This window comes from Typopeltis vanoorti, chromosome 12 (assembly GCF_054136105.1).
Source record: "Typopeltis vanoorti isolate ZY-2024b chromosome 12, IOZ_Tvanoo_1.0, whole genome shotgun sequence".
NCBI lineage: Eukaryota > Metazoa > Arthropoda > Arachnida > Uropygi > Thelyphonidae > Typopeltis > Typopeltis vanoorti.
This window is the reverse complement of record NC_143560.1, coordinates 105,534,166-105,560,590: the sequence shown is the minus strand read 5'-3', so window position 1 is coordinate 105,560,590 and position 26,425 is coordinate 105,534,166. Positions and strand designations below refer to the sequence as shown.

General features: G+C 36.6%; 1 protein-coding gene across 1 annotated transcript in view; it reads left to right on the top strand.

Annotated features, from left to right (window-relative positions):
* The window catches only part of LOC150101107 (laminin subunit alpha lam-3-like), a 789,889-nt gene that overhangs the window by 690,794 nt on the left and 72,670 nt on the right, over positions 1-26,425 (top strand). Inside the window, exon 56 of the mRNA XM_090402236.1 lies at positions 474-613. Within this exon, the coding sequence (XP_090258362.1) occupies positions 474-613 (140 nt within the window). The remainder of the gene's footprint in view (positions 1-473; positions 614-26,425) is intronic.

The window sequence follows — 26,425 nt, the reverse complement described above, 5'->3', positions numbered from 1 at the left end:
TGGTCTCCCTGGTTCCAAGGGGATAAAAAAGCTGTGCAAAGAAGAGTTACAAAGATTATATCTGGATTATGGGATTTAGATTATGAGGACAGATTGTATGTGGATTGCAGACTCTGGTTAACAGGAGAAAGAGGGGTGATGTGATATCGGTCTATAAACTTTTGAATGGGTGTTATAGGATATCAACTGATGAAATTTTTTGTTATAGGAAGGAGGGGAGAGAACATAGGGGGCATCCATGGAATTTAAATTTATTTGCAGTCAAGAAAGGGATAAGAGCTAGGTTTTTCTCCCAGACAGCAGTGAGTGAGTGAAATAATTGCCCTTAGGGGGTAGTGAGTGCATCTAGTGTGAATGAATTTAAGGGAAGGTATGATTGCTGGTTTGGGTGATTTATAGCCTCCCTCGATGAGTCCTTGACTCCCTGGAGGTCTCGGATAATAATAATAATTTATTTTTTCTTTTTTTTATAGCATTACTACTCAATATCACTTGTGAATGGAAAAGTACAAGCTCGATTCAGTAGTGGGAATGGTGAAACTACAATGTACTCTGATCAACCTGTGAATGATGGAAATTTCCATACCATCATTGTCCTTAAAAAGAACGGAGAGTAAGTCAAACTTCAGAATGATTTTGTGACAATACAAAAATGTTAATAGAGAAGATCATAAATTATAAATATCAATATTCTTCACTAATTAAAAGAAACACGTATTAACCACAGTGAAAATTATTTAATTGTAAATATTTCATCCTAAGTATCTTAGGACATTATCAGTACAGTAGTTAAAAACAATAATAGGAATAACATACAGTTAGGGCGCATGATTACAATAGGATCTCATGAAACGTGCGTAACGTGTTACAAAAATATATATATATTATTTAACACAATTTTGTATAACAATTTCCCATACTTTTGGAATAGTAAGAACGAACGTCATTGCGGTTTAAGTTTGGTCTGTGTAGTAGGGCTTCAGAACTTTCTTTGTATAAAAGTTCATGTTTATATAAAGATCTATTATGTAAAAGTTTAGACTTTTCCCAATGGATCCTATGGTTTGGATTTTCAATTCCGTGTTGAGAGAGACCAGATTTCTGTGGTTTAAACAGACGAATATAGTCTTGATGTTCTGAGATGCGTTTCTGAACAGTCCTACCCGTCTGTCCAAAGTAAGACAATTTGCATGAGCATGGAATTTCATAAATGCCAGGCAACATCAAAGGTGAGAGTTTGTCCTTAGGAGAAGGTAACAAGTTGTAAATTTGGTTGATAGGTTGGTAAGTAGTGGCAAAATTGTATTTCTTCATAATTTTAGAAAGACGTTCGGAGATGCCTTTTACGTAAGGTATGGGAATCCTAGGGACTTCTTCCTGTCTGGTTTGATATGTGGAGAAGTGAGTGATGATTTTTTTAGTTGTTTTCGGATTATATCCATTTAGGATGGCTGTATTTTTGATTACTTCTAATTCCCGGTTTAAAGATTCTTCAGAGGAGCAGAATTTGTGTGCTCTGGAAACTAGTGATTTAATAATGCCAGATTTCTGAGATGGATGAGCAGAAGAATTGTGAATGTAGCGACCTGAGAATGTAGACTTGTGAAAGACAGACGTGGTGATGGAACTGTCTTCTTTTCTTTGGATGTGTAAATCCAAAAAGGAGATACCCTGTGGAGATTCTTTTTTCTAACGTCAAGTTGATGCGATGATGAAGAAGGTTAATTTTATCTAGAAACAGTTGTAATTCATGTTCGGGATGATCCCAGACTGCAAATACGTCGTCGACATATCTTAACCAAATTTTTGGTTTGGGTTCAAAAGTGAATATTTTTTATTCAAGGTGTTCTAGAACAAGTAGGTTTGGTGATAAAGAAAATCGAGACCACATTCGTCTCTTTAAACCGCAGAAATCTGGCCTCTCTCAACACGGAATTGAAAATCCAAACCATAGGATCCATTGGGAAAAGTCTTAACTTTTACATAGATCTTTATATAAAGATGAACGTTTATACAAAGAAAGTTCTGAAGTCCTACTACACAGACCAAACTTAAACCGCCATGACATTCTTACTATTGCAAAAGTATGGGAAATTGTCATACAAAATTGTGTTAAATAATTTTTTTTTTGTAACACGTTACGCACATTTAACGAGATTCTATTGTAATCATGCGCCCTAACTGTATGTTATTCCTATTATTGTTTTAAACTACTGTACTGATAATGTCCTAAGATACTTAGGATGAAATATTTACAATCAAATAATTTTCACTGTGATTAATACATGTGTTTCTTTTAATTATGATCGCACCACAGATTTCGTTATTTAAAAAAAAAAAATTCTTCACTAATATTCATTATACTTTGGCATATAGGCACTTCTTATGTGAAACAATAACCACATTACATGTAGTCAATGCAAAATTATGGTATTCTCTCTCTTTCTATAAATATTGCAGAGTTATTTATGCCAGCTGTTTTTTCTCACTCTGATTAAAAAATTTAAACATAAATCTAATCTAGACTGTAATAATATTTATCATAAATTTCTCTGAAGTATAGGATACTATGATAGTGCAATGAAAAAGTTCTAAATAGTTTGTCTTCCAAATTCAGCATTATTTTTAGGTCTATAATTTTATTTTCGATCTTTTAAGAACAGATCTCGCTATATCAATCTACCTCAGTCTTTTTCTAAACTTTGATTTCCATTTTTGTTTCTTGCATGTATTTTAATTAGTGTAACGATAAAACTGTTCAATATAAAACATATGTAATAAGTTTTGTCACTGATCCCACCTGCTGACTTCTTCATCTTCAGAATCTTTATGGATCTCCAGTTTTTCTGAAGTGTTTTAATCTAACTTAAATTTCAAATGCATATGTTACGATTGGTTAAAAGTTAACCTATCATGTAAATATATCTTAATATGATAATCTCTCCTGCATACTGCTAGTTGAATTGATTATTCATTAGAATTTCAATACACCTCTCTCTCTCTCCATATATATATATATATATATATATAATCATTCAGGGTATTTACTTGGATTGTAGACATTTTTATATTAGAATTTTACTGACTAGAAACACCGAGATAAGATAATCAATGCAAAATTATGGTATTCTCTCTCTTTCTATGAATATTGCAGAGTTATTTATGCGAGCTGTTTTTTCTCAATCTGATTAAAAATTTAAATATAAATCTAATCTAGACTGTAATAATATTTATCATTAATTTCAAATGCATATGTTACAATTGGTTAAAAAATTAACCTATCATGTAAATTTATCTTAATTTGATAATCTCTCCTGTGTATGTGTGTGTGTATATATATATTATTATTACATCACACCTCCAGGGAGTCCAAAGACTCATCGAGGGAGGGCATCTACTTTACAACTCTTTGTCTCACTACTTCACCAACCTTCATCATCTAACACCAACGCCATCTACTGCCGACTACCACTAGTACTTTCACAGACAATCACAAACATACATGCCCATGGCGGGATTCGAACCCGCAGCCTTTTGGCTGGAGAGCGGATACGCTAACCACTCGACCAACTAGGCTGGCAATTATATATATTATTATTGTTGTTGTTGTTCCAGGCAACTCCAAGGAGTCGACAGACTCATCGAGGGAGGCCCTAACATCATGTCAAGAACAATTATTCGACATTCACACAGTATCTATTATACCTCGCCTTTAACTCATTCACGGTCGTTGCACCCACAATAGACTCTGGAAGCTTATTCCACTCATCACCCTTGTCAACCATGCTCTTTCCCAGCTTCCATTCATGGCCCCTAGTCCTCCCACCACCAGTCATATTTTCAAAAATATCTTCTGGATCAATCTATAGAAACCCTTCAGTAATTTGAATGTCTCAATCATATCACCCCTCCTTCGTCTATCGACCAATTTCTGCAACCCCCCAAATCTTCAACCTATTCTCGTAAGGTTCATTCCACAGACCTGCTATCATCTTGGTCACTCGTCTCTGGATCCCTCTCCACTTCATCCCCATCACGAAGAAACCCTGGTGCCCATAACTGGGCGCAGTAGTCCAGATGGGGTCTTATCAAGGCTCGATACAGAGGAACAACAACTTGTTTGTCTCTGCATGTTAAAGTATTTTTCAGAAGCCAAGTGATTTGGTGAGCTGTTTTAGTCACTTTTGCAATGTGCCCCTAAACTTCAACTCCCTATCCACCAATACTCCCAAATCCCTGGCCTCATCAATCTCCTGGAGTATGGTTCCACCAATGCGATATACTGCTACTATTCTTTTGACCCCAAAGTTTCACCTTACACTTTGGCGCATTAAATTGACATCCATTTTTCCTAGCCCAGTCCTCCAAACTATACAAATCATCCTGTAAAATTTTGACATCATGTGCACTCATAATTGCTCTACCCAACTTTGCATCATCAGCAAACAAGTGAACACTTCCTCTCAAATCCTTTCCTATATCACTGATGAACAAATTGAAAAGCAGTGGTCCAAGAACAGAGCCCTGTGGCACTCCACTAGTCACAAGCCGTCTTTTAGACTGCACTCCTGAATAAACCACTCTCTGGTATCTTTCCTTCAACCACCCTCCTATCCATCTCACCAACCCTATATCTATCCCCATCTGCTCCAGTTTACTGATTAGGGTTCTATGTGGTATCCTATCAAAAGCCTTGGCAAGGTCCAGTAGTATTACTGTAAACCCATTACCCCTATCCAGTTCACCCGTCACTGTGTTATAAAACGTGAGCAAGTTACTGAGGCATGATCTACCCTTCACAAAACCATGTTGTCCCCCATACAATATCCAATTGTATTCTTTTCTTGACTAATTTCTCTAAGACCTTGACAATGATTCCTGATATGCTAATCGGTCGGTAATTTACAACAGCAGTCTTGGAACCACCTTTATGCAGTGGAACTATATTCCCCTCTTTCCACCCCCTCGGGACTAACCCAGACCCGAGACTCAAATTATATAAAATGGTCAAGGGTACTGACTTTAGCTGCTTCTCGTACAACACGAGCTGGTATACCATCCAATCCCACAGATGTATTGACATTGAGGTTATGCAATAGACTACTCACCTCCACTTCATTCACCACAATTCCCGTATAATCTACTGGTACATTCGTTTCTGCAATGTCACCACCTGGATGATATATTCTTGCAAAGTGCTCACTCAGTAACTCAACTATATCAACTGATTCAGTTACCTCCCTACCATCGGCATTCTTTAAAATCATTCTGCCATGTACATTTTTCCTTTTACTTGCTACATATCTAAAAAACTGTTTAGGATTCTCTTTAGCCTGCATGGCCAATGTTCTTTCGTAATCCTTTTTTGCTTTTCTTACCACACTCATTACCCTTCTCTCCTGCGCTTTATACCGTTTGTGTGCCTGCCGGTCACCTTTCTCCTTAAATTCCCTCCATAGTTGTTTCTTTTTTTTGCAGCTCAAGCTTAATGGTGTTATTCATCCATTTAACCCCTAGTTGATTTATTATTCGGACTCTAGGTATACAGTCAGCCATTGCTTCATGCAACCACTTCTTAACTACCTCCCATGCACTATCGACTTCTAGTCCTTGCAGTTGTACATGCCATGGCATTGAACCAATCAAACTCCTAAGCTTATCATACTTTCCAGCCCGATAATTCCACATGTACCCTGTCTTAATTGAAAATTCTACACCTTTAGCCACCTCCCAAGTCAAGACACTATGATCACTCTCACCGATTGGTGGCAATGTGGTCATATTTGTTACAGCCAAATCCTCAGATGTCATTACTAGGTCAAGAACTCTCTGACCCCTAGTATTTTCCATTACATGCTGTCGCAGATAGTTATCCCTTAATAACCGCATAAAATCCAATTCCTTCCTCCCGTGTGTCCTCTCCTCACTCCAATCGATGCAACCATAGTTGAAATCTCCCATAATAATCACCCTCCTTCCACTCATTTCTTCTATTTGCTTGTGCATACTGTCACCACCATCTTTTCCATCACCTGGTCTATAGCAGCACCCAATTGTATATTTAGTTCTGCTAGCTACAATCTCACACCAAATGGCCTCAAATGTGCTCTTTTCTCTATCCTGCAATTCAACTTATATTCTCCATGGCTGCAGCTCATCAGCTATCATCAACAATACTCCTCCCCCCATTTTATTCTCCCTGTCATTCCTGAACACACTATACCCATCGCATTCAATCCCACTAGCTATATCATCTACAGTCAGCCATGTTTCACTAATACCAGTAACCTGTGGTCTGGAAGTGCCAACCATGGCCAAAAACTCTTCCTTCTTGTTCCTAATACTCCTAAGCATTAGTGTACATGAATTTAAGACCCCCATTAGCCCCAACCCTACCTTGATGCCTTATATTAACTATCCCTTATATATATATAAAAATTTATGAAATTTTACTATAAATACACTTTTTGATACTTTTGTTTAACTAGTAAATTTAATGAATATATCTAGAGTTTATCACAGCTGAGTATAGAAAAATGTATTATTATTATTATTATGGGCAACTACAAGGAGTCCTTAGACTCATAGAGGGAGGCCCTAAACATCATGTCAAGAACTATTCAGCATTCGCACAGTATCTATCATACTTTACTTTGAACTCATTCACAGTCATGGCACCCACAAATCCATCCCACAACAGCCTCTGGCAGTTTATTCCACTCATTCACCACTTTCCAAGTAAAAAACCTAGTTCTAACACCCTTGTTAACTACACTCTTGCTCAGTTTCCATGGATGGCTCCTAGTTCTCCCACCACCAGACCTGTTATGAAAAATTTCCTCTGAATTAATCTTATAAAAACTCCTCGGTAATTTGAATGTATCAACCCTTTTCTGCCTATCAACCAATTTCTGTAACCCACAGATCTTCAACCTGTTCTCGTAAAGTTCATTCCATAGACCAGCTATCATCTTGGTCACTCACCTCTGGATCCTCTCTACCTCCTCCCCATCAGAAGAAACCCTGGCACCCAGGTCTGAACACAGTAGTCAAGATGGGGTCTTATCAAGGCACGATAAAGAGGAACAAAATATATACAAAAATAAAGATACACAGCCTCACATAATTTAGATTACACTGTTTTGTCCACTAGTATTTGCCTCTATCTATGTATTAATTCCATATTATGAATACCATTTTAATTAAAAGAAAATGGTATTCATATACAGGTTTTAGTAAAGAGAGCATATTAAATGCATTCATCCCTCAATTTATGAATTCAACTGGTGCAATGACTGTTTTGTAAGTTTACTAAATTCTTATGTCATTTCTTCTGATTAGTACACAGAACAAAAATACATTCATTATAACTCATTTTCTTTTAATTAAAATGGTATTCATAATATAGAATTACTTAGATAGAGGCAAATACTAGTGGATAAGAACAACATTTGAGAATAGTTTAATGGGAATTATTTGAGGCTGTTCTTTATGTTTTGTATATTTTTGCTCCTCTTTATCGTTCCTTGATAAGACCCCATCTAGACTACTGTGCCCAGATCTGGGCACCACATATACTTGTTCTGTTTATGTGGTATTTTCTGCCTATTTTTTTTTTTTTTTTTTTTAAGTTTCATAAATCTGATTACATCAGTTATTTAATTTTATTAATGAGTTTTGCTTATATATTTAAATAGAAGTTGTCAGGATCAGATTTCCACTTTACAACAAATAGTTAAGAATTCTCATAGACAGGCTTATACGTTGGTTATGCATTACTAAATCACTTAAGGAATTGACAACGTAGATACGAATATAAATTAAATTACACTTCAATAAATATTTCCGATATTTCGGTAACGTCACGTTGCCATCTTCAAAAGGAACTTACAAAAAAAGGCACGTGCACGTAGGCACTACAACACAGTAACTGAGAATGAAGTGATGAAGCTATTGTTCTCCTAAAAGTCCTGATGGTGTCCTCTAGCGGGCTAAGCAGGTGTTCTTGGCCGTTGGGCTGAAGGTCTACTGATGTAAAACTCCCAAATTTGGGGCAGTCTCATACAACAAAATTTGTTGAGGTTTGGAGAGATTCTTAGGGCTGAGGCTGATTCCATAAATAGTCTTTCGAATTTGTATTTGCTATGGTGTATTACTGTAGCTTTCTTCCACTGTATTCTGTGGCGTGTATCCAAAGCATGGTCTGCAAGACCAGAATGGCTGTACTTGTGAAAACGGATGTAGCCTTTGTGTTCAGAAATTCTGATATTCGCTGTCCTGCCTGTTTGGCCAAAGTAAGACGGTTTACAGCCAAGGGACCTGGTATACCAGGTAGGTCTAGGGGAAGTGGTTGGTTACTTTAGTGGAGCGGATAAGAGATGCCAATTTTCTGTATGGTCTGTAACAGGAGGTCAAGTCATATTTTTCTAAGATTTTGGTAATTTTTTCCAAGGTGCCTCGGATGTAGAGAATTGTGATGGATTTAGAGTAATCCTTGTTGTGGAGGGGGGGGGGGGTTGTAGGTAATTTAATTTATATTCGTATCTACATGGTCAATTCCTTAAGTGATTTAGTGATAAATAGTTGAGAAATGGGAATATAAGAAAGATATATATTTAAGTTTTGTAGATCTAGAAAAGGCATATGACAAAGTTCCAAGAGAAAAGCTATTCAAAATAATACAGTTGTATGGTGTCGATGGAGCATTATATCAAGCAATACTTAGTCTTATTTGAGTTCTAAGTCAGCAGTTAGAATTGAACGAAGTACAGGAAAATGGTTTAATGTGAAATCTGATGTCAGACAAGGATGTACATTATCTCCTCTGTTATTCATTATTTATATGTATCATATTATGAAGGAAAGTGGTATTAAACCTGATATCAAAATTGGATATGTTAATCTCAGCTCTTTACTTTATGCGGATAATGGTATACTCTTAAATAAATCCACTACAAGTCTCCAAGATTCTTTGACTAAATTGAATAACTGTTCTAATAGATATGGTATGAAGGTCAGCAATAACAAGACAAAGACAATGAAAATAGGCAGAAGTATTATTGAAAATATCAGCTGCATTGTGAATGGAAAACCTACAGAACAAGTAAAACATTTAAGCTATGTAGGCAAGATTGTAAATTAAATATGGAAATAGACAAGAGAATCAACAAAGCTGGTATGGTAGGAAGTCAAATGAATAAATTTATATGGAATAAGAGAGAAATTAGTCAAAACACTAAATTAGCTGTATACAAGACAGTGAACTAATTTTAACTTATGAATCTGAGAGCTGGGTTAGGAATAAAACACTAGACCAAAGACTAGAGACTGCAAATATGAGAGTCCTGAGAAAGATTAGGGGTGTGAGCAGGTGGCATCAATGGCAATATCATATTAAAAATGAGGATATTAGGAAAGAACTTGACATTGTCAGCATCCAGGAATGCATTAGCAGAGCTAATCTCAGGTGGTATGGTCACTTGAACCGAGTGGGCGAGGAAAGATTAGCAAAAGAAGTGTTCTCTGCTAGGTTGGTAGGAAGAAGACCCAGAGGAAGACCAAGATATAGGTGGATTGATACAGTAAAAGTGCCTTAGAAGACAAAAATATAAGATTTGATAATGGTGGAGTCTTGACAGGTAGCAGATTGATTTGGAGGAAAATTGTAGATAGGAAGTTATTGGTGATGCAAGTTTTTCATGTAGTATTGGGTTGACAAATAAGTTTGTTCGGTTTATGCATTAGTACAAATTTACGCTTCGCCTGATACTATTGCGCAGTTTAAAAGCGACATTTTACATCACCTTTCAGTGAATTTTCATTCGGCCTACTTCAATTGCGTGTGTTTAACATATTTTTAGAAATGGAAGGAAATAACGTACATTACCGGCATATTTTGCTTTTTTATTTCAAAAAAGGAACAAGCTGCGGAGGCCCATAAAAAAAAAATATGCATCGTATATGGGGATGGTGCCTTAACAGAACCCATATGCCAAAAGTGGTTGCCAAATTCCGTTCTGGAGATTTCGACGTCAGTGATGCGGCTCGCACTGGTCACCCGACCGAGGTTGATTCGAGTGTTGTGAAGGATATCGTCGACAAAAATCCATCACAAACAGTGCGGGAGATTGCTGCAGTACTGAACATATCCCATACAAGCGTTGAAAACCATTTGCACAAGCTGGGATATGTTTCAAAACTCAATGTTTGGGTACTGCATGAATTGACTGAGGCCAATATGACTGCTCGCATATCCATCTGTGATTCACTGCAATGTCACCAAGAAAACAACCCATTTTTGAAGCGGATGATTATGGGAGATGAAAAATGAGTCATGTACGAAAGCGGGATTGCACCCAAAAAAGATCATGCTCTCTGTGTGGTGGGATTATAAAAGTGTTGTCCACTACGAGGTGTTACCATCTGGCAGAACGATTTATTCAACTGTCTATTGCTCACGGTTAACATGACTGGCCCGTGCAATCAGCACAAAACATCCTGCATTGGCAAATTGGAAAGGAGTTGTCTTTCACCACGACAATGCCAGACCCCACATATCGTTAACAACCCGGAGTAAATCGTTGCGTCTTGACTAGGATGTTTTGCCGCATCCTCTGTATTCACTGGACCTGGCATCTTCTGATTACCACTTATTCCGATCGTTGCAGAATTCTCTGAAGAGGAAAACTTCATTAATGAGGAGGCTGTCAAAAGACACCTGGATCAGTTTTTCACCAGTAAACCTCAGGAGTTTTATGAACGTGGCATAATTAAGTTGGTGGACAGATGGCAAGAGGTCAGTGATAAAGAGGGTCAATATATAACTGACTAGTATGTATTATATATATTAAATAAAATGTGTTTCATTCCACTCTGAAAAACTGAACGAACTTATTTGCCAACCCAATACTATCCTATTCTGTACACCCCTTGAGGGTACATGTCAGGAATTTGATGATGATGACTTAAGAAGATATCATCTATGTTCATTTTAATATCTCATATTTTGCCACAAAGTTTCATATTAACTGATAATGGAATTCATGTAAATCATATGTTGTCAACTCTTAAGGCCATCAAATCACAAAGCAGACAGCCAGTACCATTTCAGAATATTTTATTTTCCTGATGAAGAGATAAAAAGTGAAGACAAACAGTGAGGGATCGTTGATCTCATGAATATTAACATCAATTTTCAAAATGAACACTATTATTAATTTCTCGAACAATAAAACTAAATAATAAATTTATGCAGTCTAAATAATCTGATAAAAACATATGGTATGAAAATATCAACAGATAAAACAAAAGTCATGCCCTTCAAAACTGCTAATCCAATAAGAAGCAAAATAGTAATAAACAACAAAATCATTGAGCAAGTAAATACATTCAAATATTTAGGATGCACAATGTCATATGAAAATTAAGCTGATATAGAACCAAAGATATCAAACTTTTTCAAAGTTAACAGGCATTATAAATAAAATTTTTAAACCCAATTATGTACAAAAACATACACGAATAAGAATCTACACTATAGTAGCTAAACCTACCTTACTTTATGGATAATAAAAAAAAAAGTAGATGAAAGAAGAATTGAATCATCTGAAATGAAATTTCTGCACAGAACTGAAGGAGTCACAATAATGGATAAAATGAAAAGCAGCGAAATCAGAAATAAACTTGGAATTACAAACTCTGTAAATGAAACAGTTATTTGCTGTAGAGAAAAATGGAAAGAACACGTACTGAGAATGAATAGAAGCAGAATACCTAAAGAAATTCTAAATTACCACCCAAAAGGTACCCAATGCAGAGGAAGCCCCTTAGAATGATGGAAAAGATGAACAGGCCACTTGGCCTATAAGCCTGTGAAGGAAGAAGAAGAATAAGTAACGTTATTCATCATAACTTATGTTATTAGAGATCTCACACCATACTAAAGAAGTGGCCTGCTAAAAGGTGCATGTCCATTACCATGTTTGAAAGAGGGTGGCTGCCACTCGTATATAGGTTGTAAATAATAGTAACATACAACTGCCTTATATCCAATTTAATCAAACCACCTTCCTTTACATCCGTCGCTTCTTGATGCTGACTATAAGCATTAGTCAAATATACAATAATTCTTCTCATATCTAAAACACTGAGGAAGCCATCTCACTTGCAAACATTTGTTAAGTGTTTGCAAGTGAGATTTCCAAAGATGAAATTGTCTTTTAAAAAAATTTGTTGTCAGATTATATTAAGTTGCAGCAAGTTATCAGAAGTGATGCTGGTGTAATGACCTTTCAAGAGAATTTGAATAGTTAATAAATCAATGAGGTTACCAGTTTAGAATAAGGTTTGCACTATGAAAATTAAAATGAGTCTTGGGACTATGTACGGAATACTTTAAGTAGTGGGGCTAAGGTTGAAGTAGAGAATGCGAGGATGGTCCTGTGCAACAAAAACTAGAAAGGACAGATGAAAAAAATCTAGATTCACTGAAAAAAATAATAGTTACACATTTTTGTGATTCAACAACCATGTATTCAGTCTGATGTTTTGAATAGCTCACAGGTGGATGTAGTTTGCATCAGTTGTGCTGGAGAACTAAATTCACACAGGACTACCTGTGTGAATAAATTTACTATCTCATTGCTCCTTGAAGCATTGAAATAGGAAATCATAGGCAAGATAAAGCAGTGTAAGTATAGACCAAGCTATTTCATAATTATCTGCAGATTTAACCATGAAATCGATTGCAAAAATTCCTGACCTATCGCTTTTGATTGTGAGTGGTGTTATTGCATCACTGCCATTCGTAAATTTGACAACTTATTCCAGTGTGATCTGTTGGTTTGCCGGATGAATAGCAAATTTTATAGACCCAAATAGAAATACTGTTCTGGAGATATGAAAACACTGAAATTTTTGGGCTGGCTGATGCCCATGTTTAGTAGTAAGTAAAGTAAGGTTTTGTAAAGAAATAAAAAGGAGAAATTGATAAAAGATTATACATTTCTTCTTCTTTCTATGGCTCTACAGCCCAAAGCCTTAGTTTCCTGGATTCATCATCTCCATCTCTATCCAAACATCACTTGTCCAGTTTGAACAGTGTAGGATGATGTTCCTATCTTGACTGATGGCATCTGTCCGTGACGATTTTCTTGGTTTTCGTGTTGGTCTTTTACCCAAATATTTCATCATCATTTATAGTCTTCTTAGGAATACAGTCATATGGAAGATGACTTAACCTTCCTACTTACCATATTATAACATCATACAGGTGACCTCAGAACAGTTTCAGATAAGGTTGCTGCTTCAGATTTTTCCATGTACTGGTTTACAACAAATAAATATAGTGAGCCATTACCTAAAAAATACATAATGCTAATTTAAAAAAATCCAATGTCACCATTTCAAGTATGGGAGGTCTCAGAAGTGAGAGCAGTGCCTTAAAAGTTCTACATCCACTGGAAACAAATCATTAATATGATTAATGGTTTCTATCAACATATTTATAAATAATAATGTTACATCCAGCCTAGCCACTATGTCAGATTGGTTGAATTGCATTAGTCAGTTTATCTACCAAATGAGAGGAATTTTCAGGCGATTAGTAAAGAATCTTAAGAAGATAAGTAATAGAAGTCATGATAGAAGCCAGATCAGCTCGGCTTGTTAATGAATTCATTTTTTCATATAGGAGTGGACAAGTCAAATCATTGTCTCTAAGTGGGAGGTTCAAGGAAAGCACAGTAATTTTGGGTGCAGAATCTCTAGCATTCATGATTACTGATGTATCTTCTTTTATCTAATAATAGTTATATTGGAATTATAGTTATTATTTTTATAAGAAATTACAGTACTCTTGGGTGACTTTCAAAAATAACAAATTGTATACAGAAAAAACTAAAAAGGACAAATGTAAAAATTTCTAAACGCACTGAAAAGAATACCAAAATTACTTTTTTTTTTTTTTTAAATCTGTTATCTAATCTTATAGGTTTCTGCAGCAGCAAACAATCCATGGCATATGCAGTTTGTTGCATATGTCATGGGTATTACTTACTCTTCCCTCTGAATTATTACTTGTTCAAAAAAAAAGGTAACAATTGTAACCTACAAATCAGAACACAGTGCTGGAAACACAGTGAGGGAAAAAAGCTTATAAACTTGAAAAAAGAAAACTGGTAAAACTTCAGATATTCAAATCCTTTCCCACAAGTCATAGATGGTTTGCAAATTATCCCTTTTGGAACTACTATATTTCAGAACATAGCATGTATTTTATTATTATAATTAATGTTTAATTAAAAATGACTGTAAAGAAGTATATCTTTTGAAAAAGTCTGTCAATCTAATCCAAAATATTATTATTATACAGGTATCTCCATGGAGTCGGAAGACTCAACCCAAGAGACCACACTAACCCTTATACACACAATACTTATCATATTCCTTAAACTCATTCAGTGTCAAGAACTTCCAACTAATTCTAGCAATCCATTCCATTCACTCCCATTCATTCATTCATTCTCCAAGCAAAAAAATATTATTATAATTAATGTTTAATTAAAAATGACTGTAAAGAAGTATATCTTTTGAAAAAGTCTGTCAATCTGATCCAAAATATTATTATTATACAGGTATCTCCATGGAGTCGGAAGACTCAACCCAAGAGACCACACTAACCCTTATACACACAATACTTATCATACTCCTTAAACTCATTCAGTGTCAGGAACTTCCAACTAATTCTAGCAATCCATTCCATTCACTCCCATTCATTCATTCATTCTCCAAGCAAAAAAGTTTGCACACCCTTACTAACCACTCTCTTACACAACTCCCAGGGGTTACCTCTAGTTCTCTCTTTGTCATGTATTGAAAAATTTTTTTTGTGTTGTCTTATAGAACCCCTTTAATAATTTATAAGTTTCTATTCATATCCCCTCTTTTCCACTTATCAAATTAACTTTGCAACCCACACAATAGGGAACCTTCCACAGACCTGTCACCAGCCTAGTCACTTGTCTCTGAATCCTCTCCGCTACCTCTGATCTCCAAAAATCCCAGCTGACCAAATCTATGCACACTAGTATGATGTGGCCAAATCATAGCCTTATAAAGAGGGATAATAACTTCCCTATCTTTACTTGTTAGCATGCTCTTCAACATCCAAATAATCCTTTGAGCTATTTTACCAACTTTTGCAGTATATCCTCTGAACTTCAACTCTCTGTCCACCATTATCTCCAAGTTTCTAGCTTCATCAATTTCCTACAATCCAGTACCATCAATATAATTACACCATATGTAATTCAGTGTAATTATATTGAAAAGCCTTCAGGCCTTTCCAACTTACATTTTGCAACATTAGCACTATACCCCACCTTACATTTTGCAACATTAAATTGACAACCATTATTCTTTGCCCACAATGCCAATTTATTTAAATCATTCTGCAGGAGAATATCTATTTCACTTTTATCAACTATTGATCTTCCCAGTTTTGCATTATCATCATCCAACCACTGAATATCCCCCCCTTAATTCTTTCCCTACATCTTTGATATACAAATTAAAGAGCAGTGGCCCTAGTGCAGAACCCTGAGGAACTTCACTAGTTACCCTCATTCTCCTAGATTCCACCCCACCATATACTACTCTTTGGTATCTGTCTGTCATGTATCATTAGCCATACCCCAGCTACTGTCCTATTTCCACTATCCTCTCTGAAAATACAATACCCTTTACATTCCATTGCTGTATGTATATTTTCTGTCAACCAGGTGTCATTAATGCCTATAATTTTTGGCCAAGACTAGCTGAGCTATGCCAAAAAATCCCTTTTATTTCCGATACTTTTGGCATTTGTGTGCTTACATTTCCAACATCCTCCCTTGGACTCAAGGTTACCCTTGTGTAAGGTCATTACCAACCCATTTGGATTAGAAACCTTGATACTGCATTTAATTGCATAATCATTTATGTACACACACACTCATTTGTCTCAGAGGTAGTTGAACCACACTAGACTGCATTCCCCCCACCACCACCCAATATTTCTAGTTTCTCTCAGTTTGTACTAACAACACTCTCCAAACATGTAATTCCAAAACTATTTAAATGCAGCCAATCCAGCATATACTAATCCTTTCATTAATCAAATTCACTCTGTGAATCTATGGACTGCAAACAGTACCTCCTGCACATACTCTTCTTGTTTGCTTCTATCAGCAACTCTTTCATATCTTCTCTCATTGCATATTTCTCACCTTTCAAAATCATTCATGCCAGCCAAAACAATCAATTCTTTCACTTCTCCCCTCTTCAAACTAACTTTCTATAGCATGAGTTAAAATAATGATTATGTGTTTCCTTACCCATGAACGGTTATTAGTAAACATATAGTACATCAATACCACTAGTAGGGTAAGAATTTTTTTTCTATTTTTTAACAATTATATAAGTTTTAATTTTTAAATTTGTTTTTGCATAGTCTATAAACTTTGCTCTAGAGACCAAACATGGAACTTTTTCAAGCCACTTCAGGCCTTCAATAAGCAAGGCAGTGAAAGTTATCTCCGACCTAAAGGCAATCACAAACATCTACACTTGTAGTGGGATTCAAATCTGCAACCTGTTGGTTGAGAATGGTTACACTAACTCGGCCAACCTGGCCGACTAATTTATCCCTTGATGGACATGAAATGCCAGCCAACTAGGCCAGCATTACACTGATTATCAATTATATTGATTATTAATAATCTTCTACAGCACTATAACCCACTTTAATAATAATTCCATTATTTTCTATGGAAAACTAGAAAATAAGTATTCTTTTGGCAACTCATCATAAGCCATTTTAAACTCTACAAAGCCCAAATATCAATATCTTATTTAACACTATTGGAGTAATGAGGACCATATGCAAAAGGAATATAGAAGTTCATATATGTTTCGTTGACCTTGAAAAAGCATTTGACATGGTGAAATGGGAAAATCTGATGGAAAGTGTTATGCAAAATAGGTTTAGATTGGAGATATCGAAGGTTAATAGCTGAATTATATATGAACCAGATTGCCATAATAAAGACAAAAGTAGGAAAAATTTAAAAAAATGCGTGATTGGCAGAGGTGTAAAACAGGGATACTGCCTGTTACCAGCGGCAGCCGGAGCAAATGTGGGCAAGTTTTTTTTCCGCCCTTCGGTCGAAATTGTATATGTATATATAAAAATTATATATATTAATATATAGTGAATAAATAAATAAATATTTTTGTGTTTATTATATAATGAGTACATAATTTTAACACAATTTATAAATATTACATAAATCACATTAAATATGACAAAACAAATATGAAAAAATCTAAATTAAGAATTAACAATTTTAATTATTTTAAAAAATAAACCTTTCTAGCCTTAATTTCGACAAAAGACTTTACTTCTTCTAGATCTAATGTCTCGGCTATGTCACTTTCAATAGATAAAGTGGCTAAGCCATCTAATCTCTCTTGGGACATTGTGGACCTCAAATAATTTTTAATAAGTCTTAATTTAGAAAAACTGCGTTCTGCACTTGCAACTGTAGTTGGGATTGTTAAAAGAATTCATAGTGATGTGTACACATCAGGAAAAAGACTTATGCAGTTATTTGCACAAATATAATTTAATACTTCTTTGGGAGAATAATTATTTGATATCCTCCGAGACAATATTTTTAATTCATCTAATAAATCTATTGCTGAAATATCTTTTTGATCACCATCAGACAGAACAATTTCTAAGTTGAACAAGCTTTTTTTTACTGTATCATTATCAAATTTTAAATTGCCAATGTTAAAGAGAAACCCAAAAATTGATTCATATTTATTTAGCTGTTCAAATCTCTCAGTAATTGATGTTATTGCTGAATCAAGAATTACATTAAAAAAATTAATTTGAAAATGTCACTCAAAATTAGTAATTGATTCGTCAGGACATACATAATCAAATTGAGTTTTTACATGTCGAGTTCATGTGCTGTCGTTAGTTGGGAAATCAGCATTTAACTCAATATTTAGAGCAAAGTTATGGGCTTGGTGCTTAACTTTCATAAAATTATTTTCGCTTCTATATGACGTCAAGAATTTTTTCGTGACATCTAATGATTCAAGGCTTCCATAATATTGCAAGAGATATTTTGCAATTGTTTGCTAAATGCATTGATTTTACTTAGAATGTCATACCAAACAAATGTGCCAAATATAAACATGAAAGAATTAACTTAAATAAAAGAGCCAATAGGCTTCATTTTGGTGATGTAACATTATTTAAATTAAGGGAATATTAAATCCCACATTATTTCAAAGCAGAATAAGAAACTCAAAGATTGGAATCCAAGAGTTTCATGCCAAATATAGTAAACGATAACAATTTCGGCAGATCATAGAGTAAGCTAAAGTACATAGTTCAACACTAGGGCAACTCATTGCAAAGGTGGGTAAAGTTCTGATCACTATTCTTAGTATTACCCATAATGTAAAACACATCTCCTAGGAGATGTATGATATGATGTTATACATTATGGTGGAAGGTCACTACCCAGACCGGTTTCGACCTATGTATAGGTGAAGCGGGCTCTAAAAATAAGACAATCCCAAAAGATTGCCCAACTCAGTGTTGTTCCACTCAGTGACAGGCTCACTCCATTACCAAGAAGAACTTCTCAGTATTGGCTCTACCCAGTGGCAGGCTCGCCCCACCACCAAGCAGAGCCATGATCTCAGCAGTGGCCCTTATCAGAAACAGGCAAAAACCTATCCCAAAACAGAGCCTCTCAGAACTCAAGCCTAACCCGCACCGGTTTCAACCCTCTTTGGGGTCTCATCAGTGAGTAAGTAGACCAGGTAATACTGAGGTTATAGTGAAAAGAACTTATATACTTTGCTATACGAGTTGTCAAAACAGGTGCACCCATAAATTACTTAAATAAAAGAGCCAATAGGCTTCATTTCAGCAATGTAACATTATTTCAATTAAGGGGATATTAAATCCCACATTATTTCAAAGCAGAATAAGAAACTCAAAGATTGGAATCCAAGAGTTTCATGCCAAATATAGTAAACTATAACAATTTTGGCAGATCAAGAGTAAGCTAAAGTACATAGTTCAACACTAGGGCAACTCATTGCAAAGGTGGGTAAAGTTCTGTTCACTATTCTTAGTATTACCCATAATGTAAAACACATCTCCTAGCAGATGTATGATGTTATACATTATGGTGGAATGTCACTACCCAGACCGGTTTCGACCTTTATTGAGGTCTCATCAGTGAGTAGGTAGACCAGGTAATACTGAAGTTATAGCAAAAAGAGCGAATAGGCTTCATTTTGGTGATGTAACATTATTTAAATTAAGGGGATATTAAATCCCACATTATTTCAAAGCCGAATAAGAAACTCAAAGATCGGAATCAAAGAGTTTCATGACGAATATAGTAAACTATAAAAATTTCGATGGATTGTAACGTAAACTAAAGCACATAGTTCAACACTAGGGCAACTCGTTGCAAAGGTGGGTAAAGTTCAGAGCTCTTTTCGCTACAACCTCAGTTTTACCTGGTCTACCTACTCACTGATGAGACCTCAGTAAAGGTCAAAACCGGTCTGGGTAGTGACCTTCCACCATAATGTATAACATCATACATCTCCTAGGAGATGTGTTTTACATTATGGGTAATACTAAGAATGGTGATCAGAACTTTACCCACCTTTGCAACGAGTTGACCTAGTGTTGAACTATGTGCTTTAGCTTACGCTACAATCTGCCAAAATTTTTATAGTTTACTATATTCAGCATTAAACTCTTTGATTCCGATCTTTGAGTTTCTTATTTGGCTTTGAAATAATGTGGGATTTAATATCCCCTTAATTTAAATAATTGAAAGAATTAATTTTTTTTGCTAACAAACTAGCTTCCAATTTTGTTTAATTCCCAATTTTGTTAGTCAAGTGTGGTCTGATCAGAGTCTTATACAACGGAATGATAACTCTTATCTCTGCAGGTTAGTATCCTCATTATTGCAGCAATCCTCTGTGTTACCTTCACCACCTTTGCAATATGTCCCCTAAATTTCAGGTTTCTATTAATCATCAACCCCAGATCTCTTGTCTCCCCTATAGATCCTCCCATAGAGTATGCAGTGTCCCATTGATCTGTCCCAAACCTCAAGACCTTATATTTTGCTGCATTAAACTGAAACACCCATTCATTTGCCCATCTGTCTAGCTTATTCAAATTCTCTTGCAGGACTACCACATCTGCACTATTACTAATAATCCTTCCACAACATCATCTGCAAACAACTGAATATCCACTGACAATGTCACTGATATAAAGGCTAAACAATATAGGTCCCAGTACTGAGCCCTGTGGGACCCCACTTGTAATCCTCTGCCTCCTTGAAACTGCCCTACCTTACACAACTCTCTGATACTTATCGGACAGCCAATCCTGAATCCAGTTGACCAACCTGACATCCAGACCCCATGTGCTGCAACTTAAATATCAGCTTATCATGTGGCACCCTGTCAAATGCCTTTGCTAAGTCCAAGAAAAACTATCTTACCTTCCTTCCATTCCCTGGGCACCTTTCCTGCAGCCGGACTTTCATTGAAAAGCCAGGTCAAAGGCGCTGTCAGTTCTTTAGCACATTCTCTCAAAACTCATGGTGAAATATCATCCAGTCCCACAGCTTTACTGAGATCCAGAGTACTCAGTATTTGGGAACACACTCTCCTCCTGCACCTCTAAATCGAACCTGCCCTATCCCTCGTATTAAAATTTACTCCTCCAGGATGAAATACTCCAATAAAGTATTCATTGAATAATTCCACCATGTTCTCTGCATCAGTCACTCTATTCCCATTTTTATCCCACAATGTCATTCTTCCTCAGTCATTTCTCCTCCTAATGGCCACATAGCTAAAAAATTCCCTAGGATTTTCTTCGGATCTTGGGCCAATCTCTTCTCATATTCCAGTTTTGCCTTCTTTACCATATTAGTCACTCTCCTGGCCTGTGTCTTATATTCTTCATGCATCTTCTCTTCACCTGTCTCCTTATATCTCTTCCATAGCCTCTTTTTCGCATGCAGTTCCTGTTTAATATTGTTTGTCATTGAGATTTAGAGGTGCAGGAGGAGAGTGTGTTCCAAATACTGAGTACTCTGGATCAGTAAAGCTGTGGGACTGGATGGTATTTCACCATGAGTTTTGAGAGAATGTGCTAAAAGTGTACAAGATCTGTGATGACATAATTCAAAAGCAATTTTAAGCTGTGCAATTGAGATGCTTCGTGAAACATCTGTAAAGATTAGAGAGCAGGAGGGTTGGTAGTGGAATAATAATGTACAAGAAGCAGTGATGGCTAAGAGGAAGGCAAAGCAGAAGTGGGACGAGTCAAGATTGGAAGAGGACAAAGCGAGAAGCCAAGAGAGTTGTTGCACAGGCGAAGGCCATGGCATATCAAGACCTTTATGATCGATTAGAAACAAAGGAAGGACAGAGAAAGATTTATTGATTGGTAAAATGTAGAAATAAGACATCAAAGGACATCATACATGTGAGGCAGATCAAAGACTCTATAGGAAGGGTATTAATGAGGGATATGGATATAAGAAACAGATGGAGAATATACTTTGAAGGGCTTTTGAAAGAAGAAAATGCAAGGACTCACAGAGAAGATGGGGGGGGGGGCTTATGAGGGGATGGTGCAGAACATTAGTAGAGTGGAAGTGAAGGAGGCCGTAAATAGGATGAAGAATGGAAAATCGATAGGCCCTGACAGGATCTCGGTGGAGGCATGGAAGCCACTGGGGGAAGAGGGAATTGACCTGCTGTGGGACCTGTTAATAAAAGTTTGTCAACAGGAAAATATACCTGAGGAATGGAGGGAAAGTACTCTTGTCCCCATCTACAAGAGTAAAAAGGATGCAAGACTGTAAGAATTACAGAGGAATAAAGTTGATGTCCCACACAATGAAAATCCGAGAGGGGGTTCTTGATGGAAGACTGAGGAAGGAGGTGGAGAACGCAAAGGAGCAATTTGGCTTCATGCCTGGTCGATTGATGACAGATGCTATCTTTGGGTTATGACAGATGATGGAAAAGTTTCGAGAGAAGCAACGGGAGCTACATCTAGTATTTATTGATCTGGAGAAAGCATATGATTGAGTGCCAAGGCAAGAAGTCTGGAAGTGTCTGAGGGAGAAGAAGGTACCGGAGAAATATGTCAGGCTGGTGCAGGAGATGTACAGAAATGTGAAGACAAGAGTTCAGATCTGCCTGGGAGAGACCGAAAGTTTTCCAGTGACAGTTGGCTTGCATCAAGGTTCAGCATTAAGTCCGTTCCTGTTTAATATTGTGATGGAAGAGGTGAGAGAAGATGTGCCTTGGACTATGTTGTGTGCAGAATCAAGAGAAGAAGTGGCAGCTAAACTGGAAAGTTGGAGGAAAGTACTGGAAGAGAGAGGTATGAGACTGAGCAGAAATAAGATGGAGTATATGTGTTGCAAAGTGGATGGCAGCCAGGAGACAGATCTAGAGCCGGAAGGAAATGTCATCAGGAAGGTCAGTGACTTTAGATACTTAGGTTCAACAATGAAAGAGGATGGTGAGGCTGAGAAGGAAGTGGGATGCAGGATGGAGGAACTGGAGAGAGAGATGGCTGGAGTGCTATGCGATAAATCTAAAAGGCAAAAGCTACAGGACAGTAGTGAGACTAGCTATGACGTATGCTATGGAAACTGTGGCCCTAAGGAAAAAGAACATCAGGAGGTAGCAGAGATGAGAATGCTACGGTTGATGTGCGGTGTGACCAGAAAGGATCATCTGAGAAATGACTGTGTAAGGGGAACGGTGAAAGTTACGAACTTAGGAACAAAGATACAGGACGCAAGATTGAGATGGTTTGGTCATGTGTGATGAGGAGGGAGGAAGAGTATGTGGGAAGAAAGGTCATGCAGATGGATGTGCAGGGGAGGAGGAAGCACGGGCGGCCAAAGAAGAGATGTGGAGGAGGACTTGAGGATGAAGAACTTGGATATGGCTACAGCCCAAGACAGGAGGTTGTGGAGGAGACTCACTACAAACAGCGACCCTACTATGCTATGGAAACTGTGGCCCTAAGGAAAAAGAACATCAGGAGGTAGCAGAGATGAGAATGCTACCGGTTGATGTGCGGTGTGACCAGAAAGGATCGTCTGAGAAATGACTGTGTAAGGGGAACAGTGAAAGTTACGAACTTAGGAACAAAGATACAGGAAGCAAGATTGAGATGGTTTGGTCATGTGTGATGAGGAGGGAGGAAGAGTATGTGGGAAGAAAGGTCATGCAGATGGATGTGCAGGGGAGGAGGAAGCACGGGCAGCCAAAGAAGAGATGGAGGGAGATGTGGAGGAGGACTTGAGGATGAAGAACTTGGATATGGCTACAGCCCAAGACAGGAGGTTGTGGAGGAGACTCACTACAAACAGCGACCCTACTTAAGTGGGAAAATCTGCAGAAGAAGAAGAAGAAGTCATCCACTTTACTCCAAATTGTGTTCTCTTCTTCACTCATGGAAGACAGCTTACTATTGCTGCTAACAAATATTCCTTCACAATTTCCCAAGCACTAATGATATCCCGTCCTTCCAATTCCTCCCTCCACGAAACTTCCCCAAGTTGACGATATAATGGACAGAAGAGGATATCAAGAGATGAAGGAAGAAGCAAGAGACAGAGGAAATTGGAGGAAGAGAATCTGCTGAGATATACCATTGGACCTGTCAAGAGACTGAACACTAATGATGATGATTTAATGCTAACCCAGTATAAATTAAAGATCCTAAGAAATTATTTTCTTGGTTTAATCCATTATCCTAGTGTAAGTAAACAAAGTTTGTGCTTGAAGTAACTTCGAGACTGGCCAACTCGTATAAATAGGCTAACAACTTCACATCAATTGCCTTAGTATCCCACAACGTAAAGAATATATCCTTATTGACATTTATAATGCTGTGCATTGTGGGAAGTGTCACTATCCAGACTGGTTTTGACCTTTATTGAGGTGAAAAAGTAAAGGGGATGCATAGGGATGCAGGAGAGCCTGACAGTATTAAGAGAAAGAAAAGACAGATAGATAGATAGTATGAGAGAGAGAGAGAGAGAAGGCCTCAGCTTCTTTTATATCATCATATAGCCAAAGGCTATCAATTTTCCTTTTTCACCAATCTCATATAGATGAACAACCAAAAGACCAATGGAAACTAAAGTGCAAAGATGACTAATAGGTGGTTAGCCTTATCTGCTTGGGATTGCTCTCCAGTCATCCCTGCAATTGACCATAAGACCACATTGAATTAAGAAGATGGAACCATTTAAAAACCCTTTCATAGGAAAAATAGACAGAATTTTACTCCCCCTCGTGAATATTACATAATGTGGGTGGTCTACACCACCTAGTCAAAAATTTAATATCTCCTAGAATGCTTCTTTTTCTAAGTACAAAAATCGTCTGACTGAACAATAAAATTCCCACAATACAATATTATAAAGCATCTGGATGTCATATTGCTGGTTTTGAAATCCATGTTTCTTTCTAACCTTCCATAAATAGTATTTTAACTCATTAATTATAAAAATCAAAATTCTCTTCCCATTGCTGACAGTTGATGGGTACTGCAAAAGAAATAACCTGTTCTATTGTAAGTATTGAAATGGCCAAACATTACATAATCTGTTCCAAATTTGCAGGGCAAGAGGGCAGCTGTAGAATGCACATTCTACTGTTTCCAATTGGTAACAGATGTCACAGATTGGATCTCCATATCTAGTACCTCCATTTGATGGTATTGACTGGAAGGCAGCCATCAAATGTCCATCCCTCCTGTTAGGGTATCCTTGGAACTTCAATAAGTTATGTAACAAAGTGTTGTTGTCAATACCCAATTGTAGAATTTCATGGCAAAAGAGATTAAAGATTTCTTTATACTAAATTTTACTTTTTTTTTTTTTAATAGAAAGAATGTCAATGCCAGAGTATTTTAGCAGTCTTAAAGTTAAGCACAAAGTGTTGTAGTATTCAAGAACAGTTGCAGTATTCAGAGACTTCACATTTTGGACCTTTATAATCATTAACTCCAAACGGGAAGATGAAAACCTAGGTAGTACAGGAGAAGGTCTGCACATGTGTGATTATTCTACAGTATTTTATGGATTTTTGAAATTGTATTGCTTAAATAGCAGAATTTTAAAACTGGAAGCTCAAATTCTCCATGCTTCTTTGATAGTTGAAAAAATTCCTTTCTAACTTCTTGGTGTCAGGTAGACCAAAACACAGGTTTAATATATAATTGCTTTTCTTCAGCTTCTATGATGTCTGTAATATTTATTAAGTACAACTGAGCAGGAAAGATTATGGTTTTAAGTACTATGGCTTTAAAAGAAAAGGATACTGGCCCTATTTTCCAGTCTTCTAATGTTTCTAGGTTATTGTATATAAGTTCTTGGACTGGTAATATTGGGTAAGTGGAGAACAAAATTCCAAGTATAATAATGGGTTCTCTCTTAGGGGTTAGTCCAAAAGGAATACCTCCAAGATCCCTCTTTCCAAAAACTCTTATTTTTGTGTTGTCTGCATTCGTAGTTAATCCACTGAACTTGCTGAATTTTTCCAGAATACCAAAATATATATATATATATATATATATATATATATGGAATCATTATCCTTCAAATTGCCCACTACATCCTCAGCATATGCTAATACCTTATTTTACTTCATAGTTGAAGTATTTAATATTCCTTGCATAGTATGTGTCAACTTCCTGTAAGAATGGTTCAACAACCAATGCAAAGAGCGGTGGACTAAGAAGGCAACCTTGCTTTACTCCTTTTTGAATTTTGACTGGGTCTGACAGGAACCCATTAACTAGGAGGCAGGTGGTTGAATTGGCATAGGCTCCTTTGATAACAGATAGCAGCTTGTTACCTACACCAATTTGCTGTAGGATGTGGAACAGAAAGGGATGCCAGACATTATCAAATGCTTGAGTCAAGTCTACTGATAGCACTTCCATCAGCTGCTTGTTCATATTAAGTAAGCAGATTAGATCACATATCATGAAACAGATTAAATTTTCTACTTCTTGGCCTGGAACTCCATACACCTGTGTGCTTTTGATTATGTATCTCATTCCCACTTTGAGCCTGTTATTGATAATGCAGAAAAATATCTTGTATCAGTATTAGATAGAGAAATAGGTCTCCAGCTGCTGATCAAGGTGTGATCTCTGTTGGGTTTTGGAATGAAGATGGTATGGCTTGCTACAAATTCATTTGGTATGTGACCTAATGAGAGAAAAGAATTAAACAGTACCACTATAATGGAAAGAATAAAATCCCTAAGG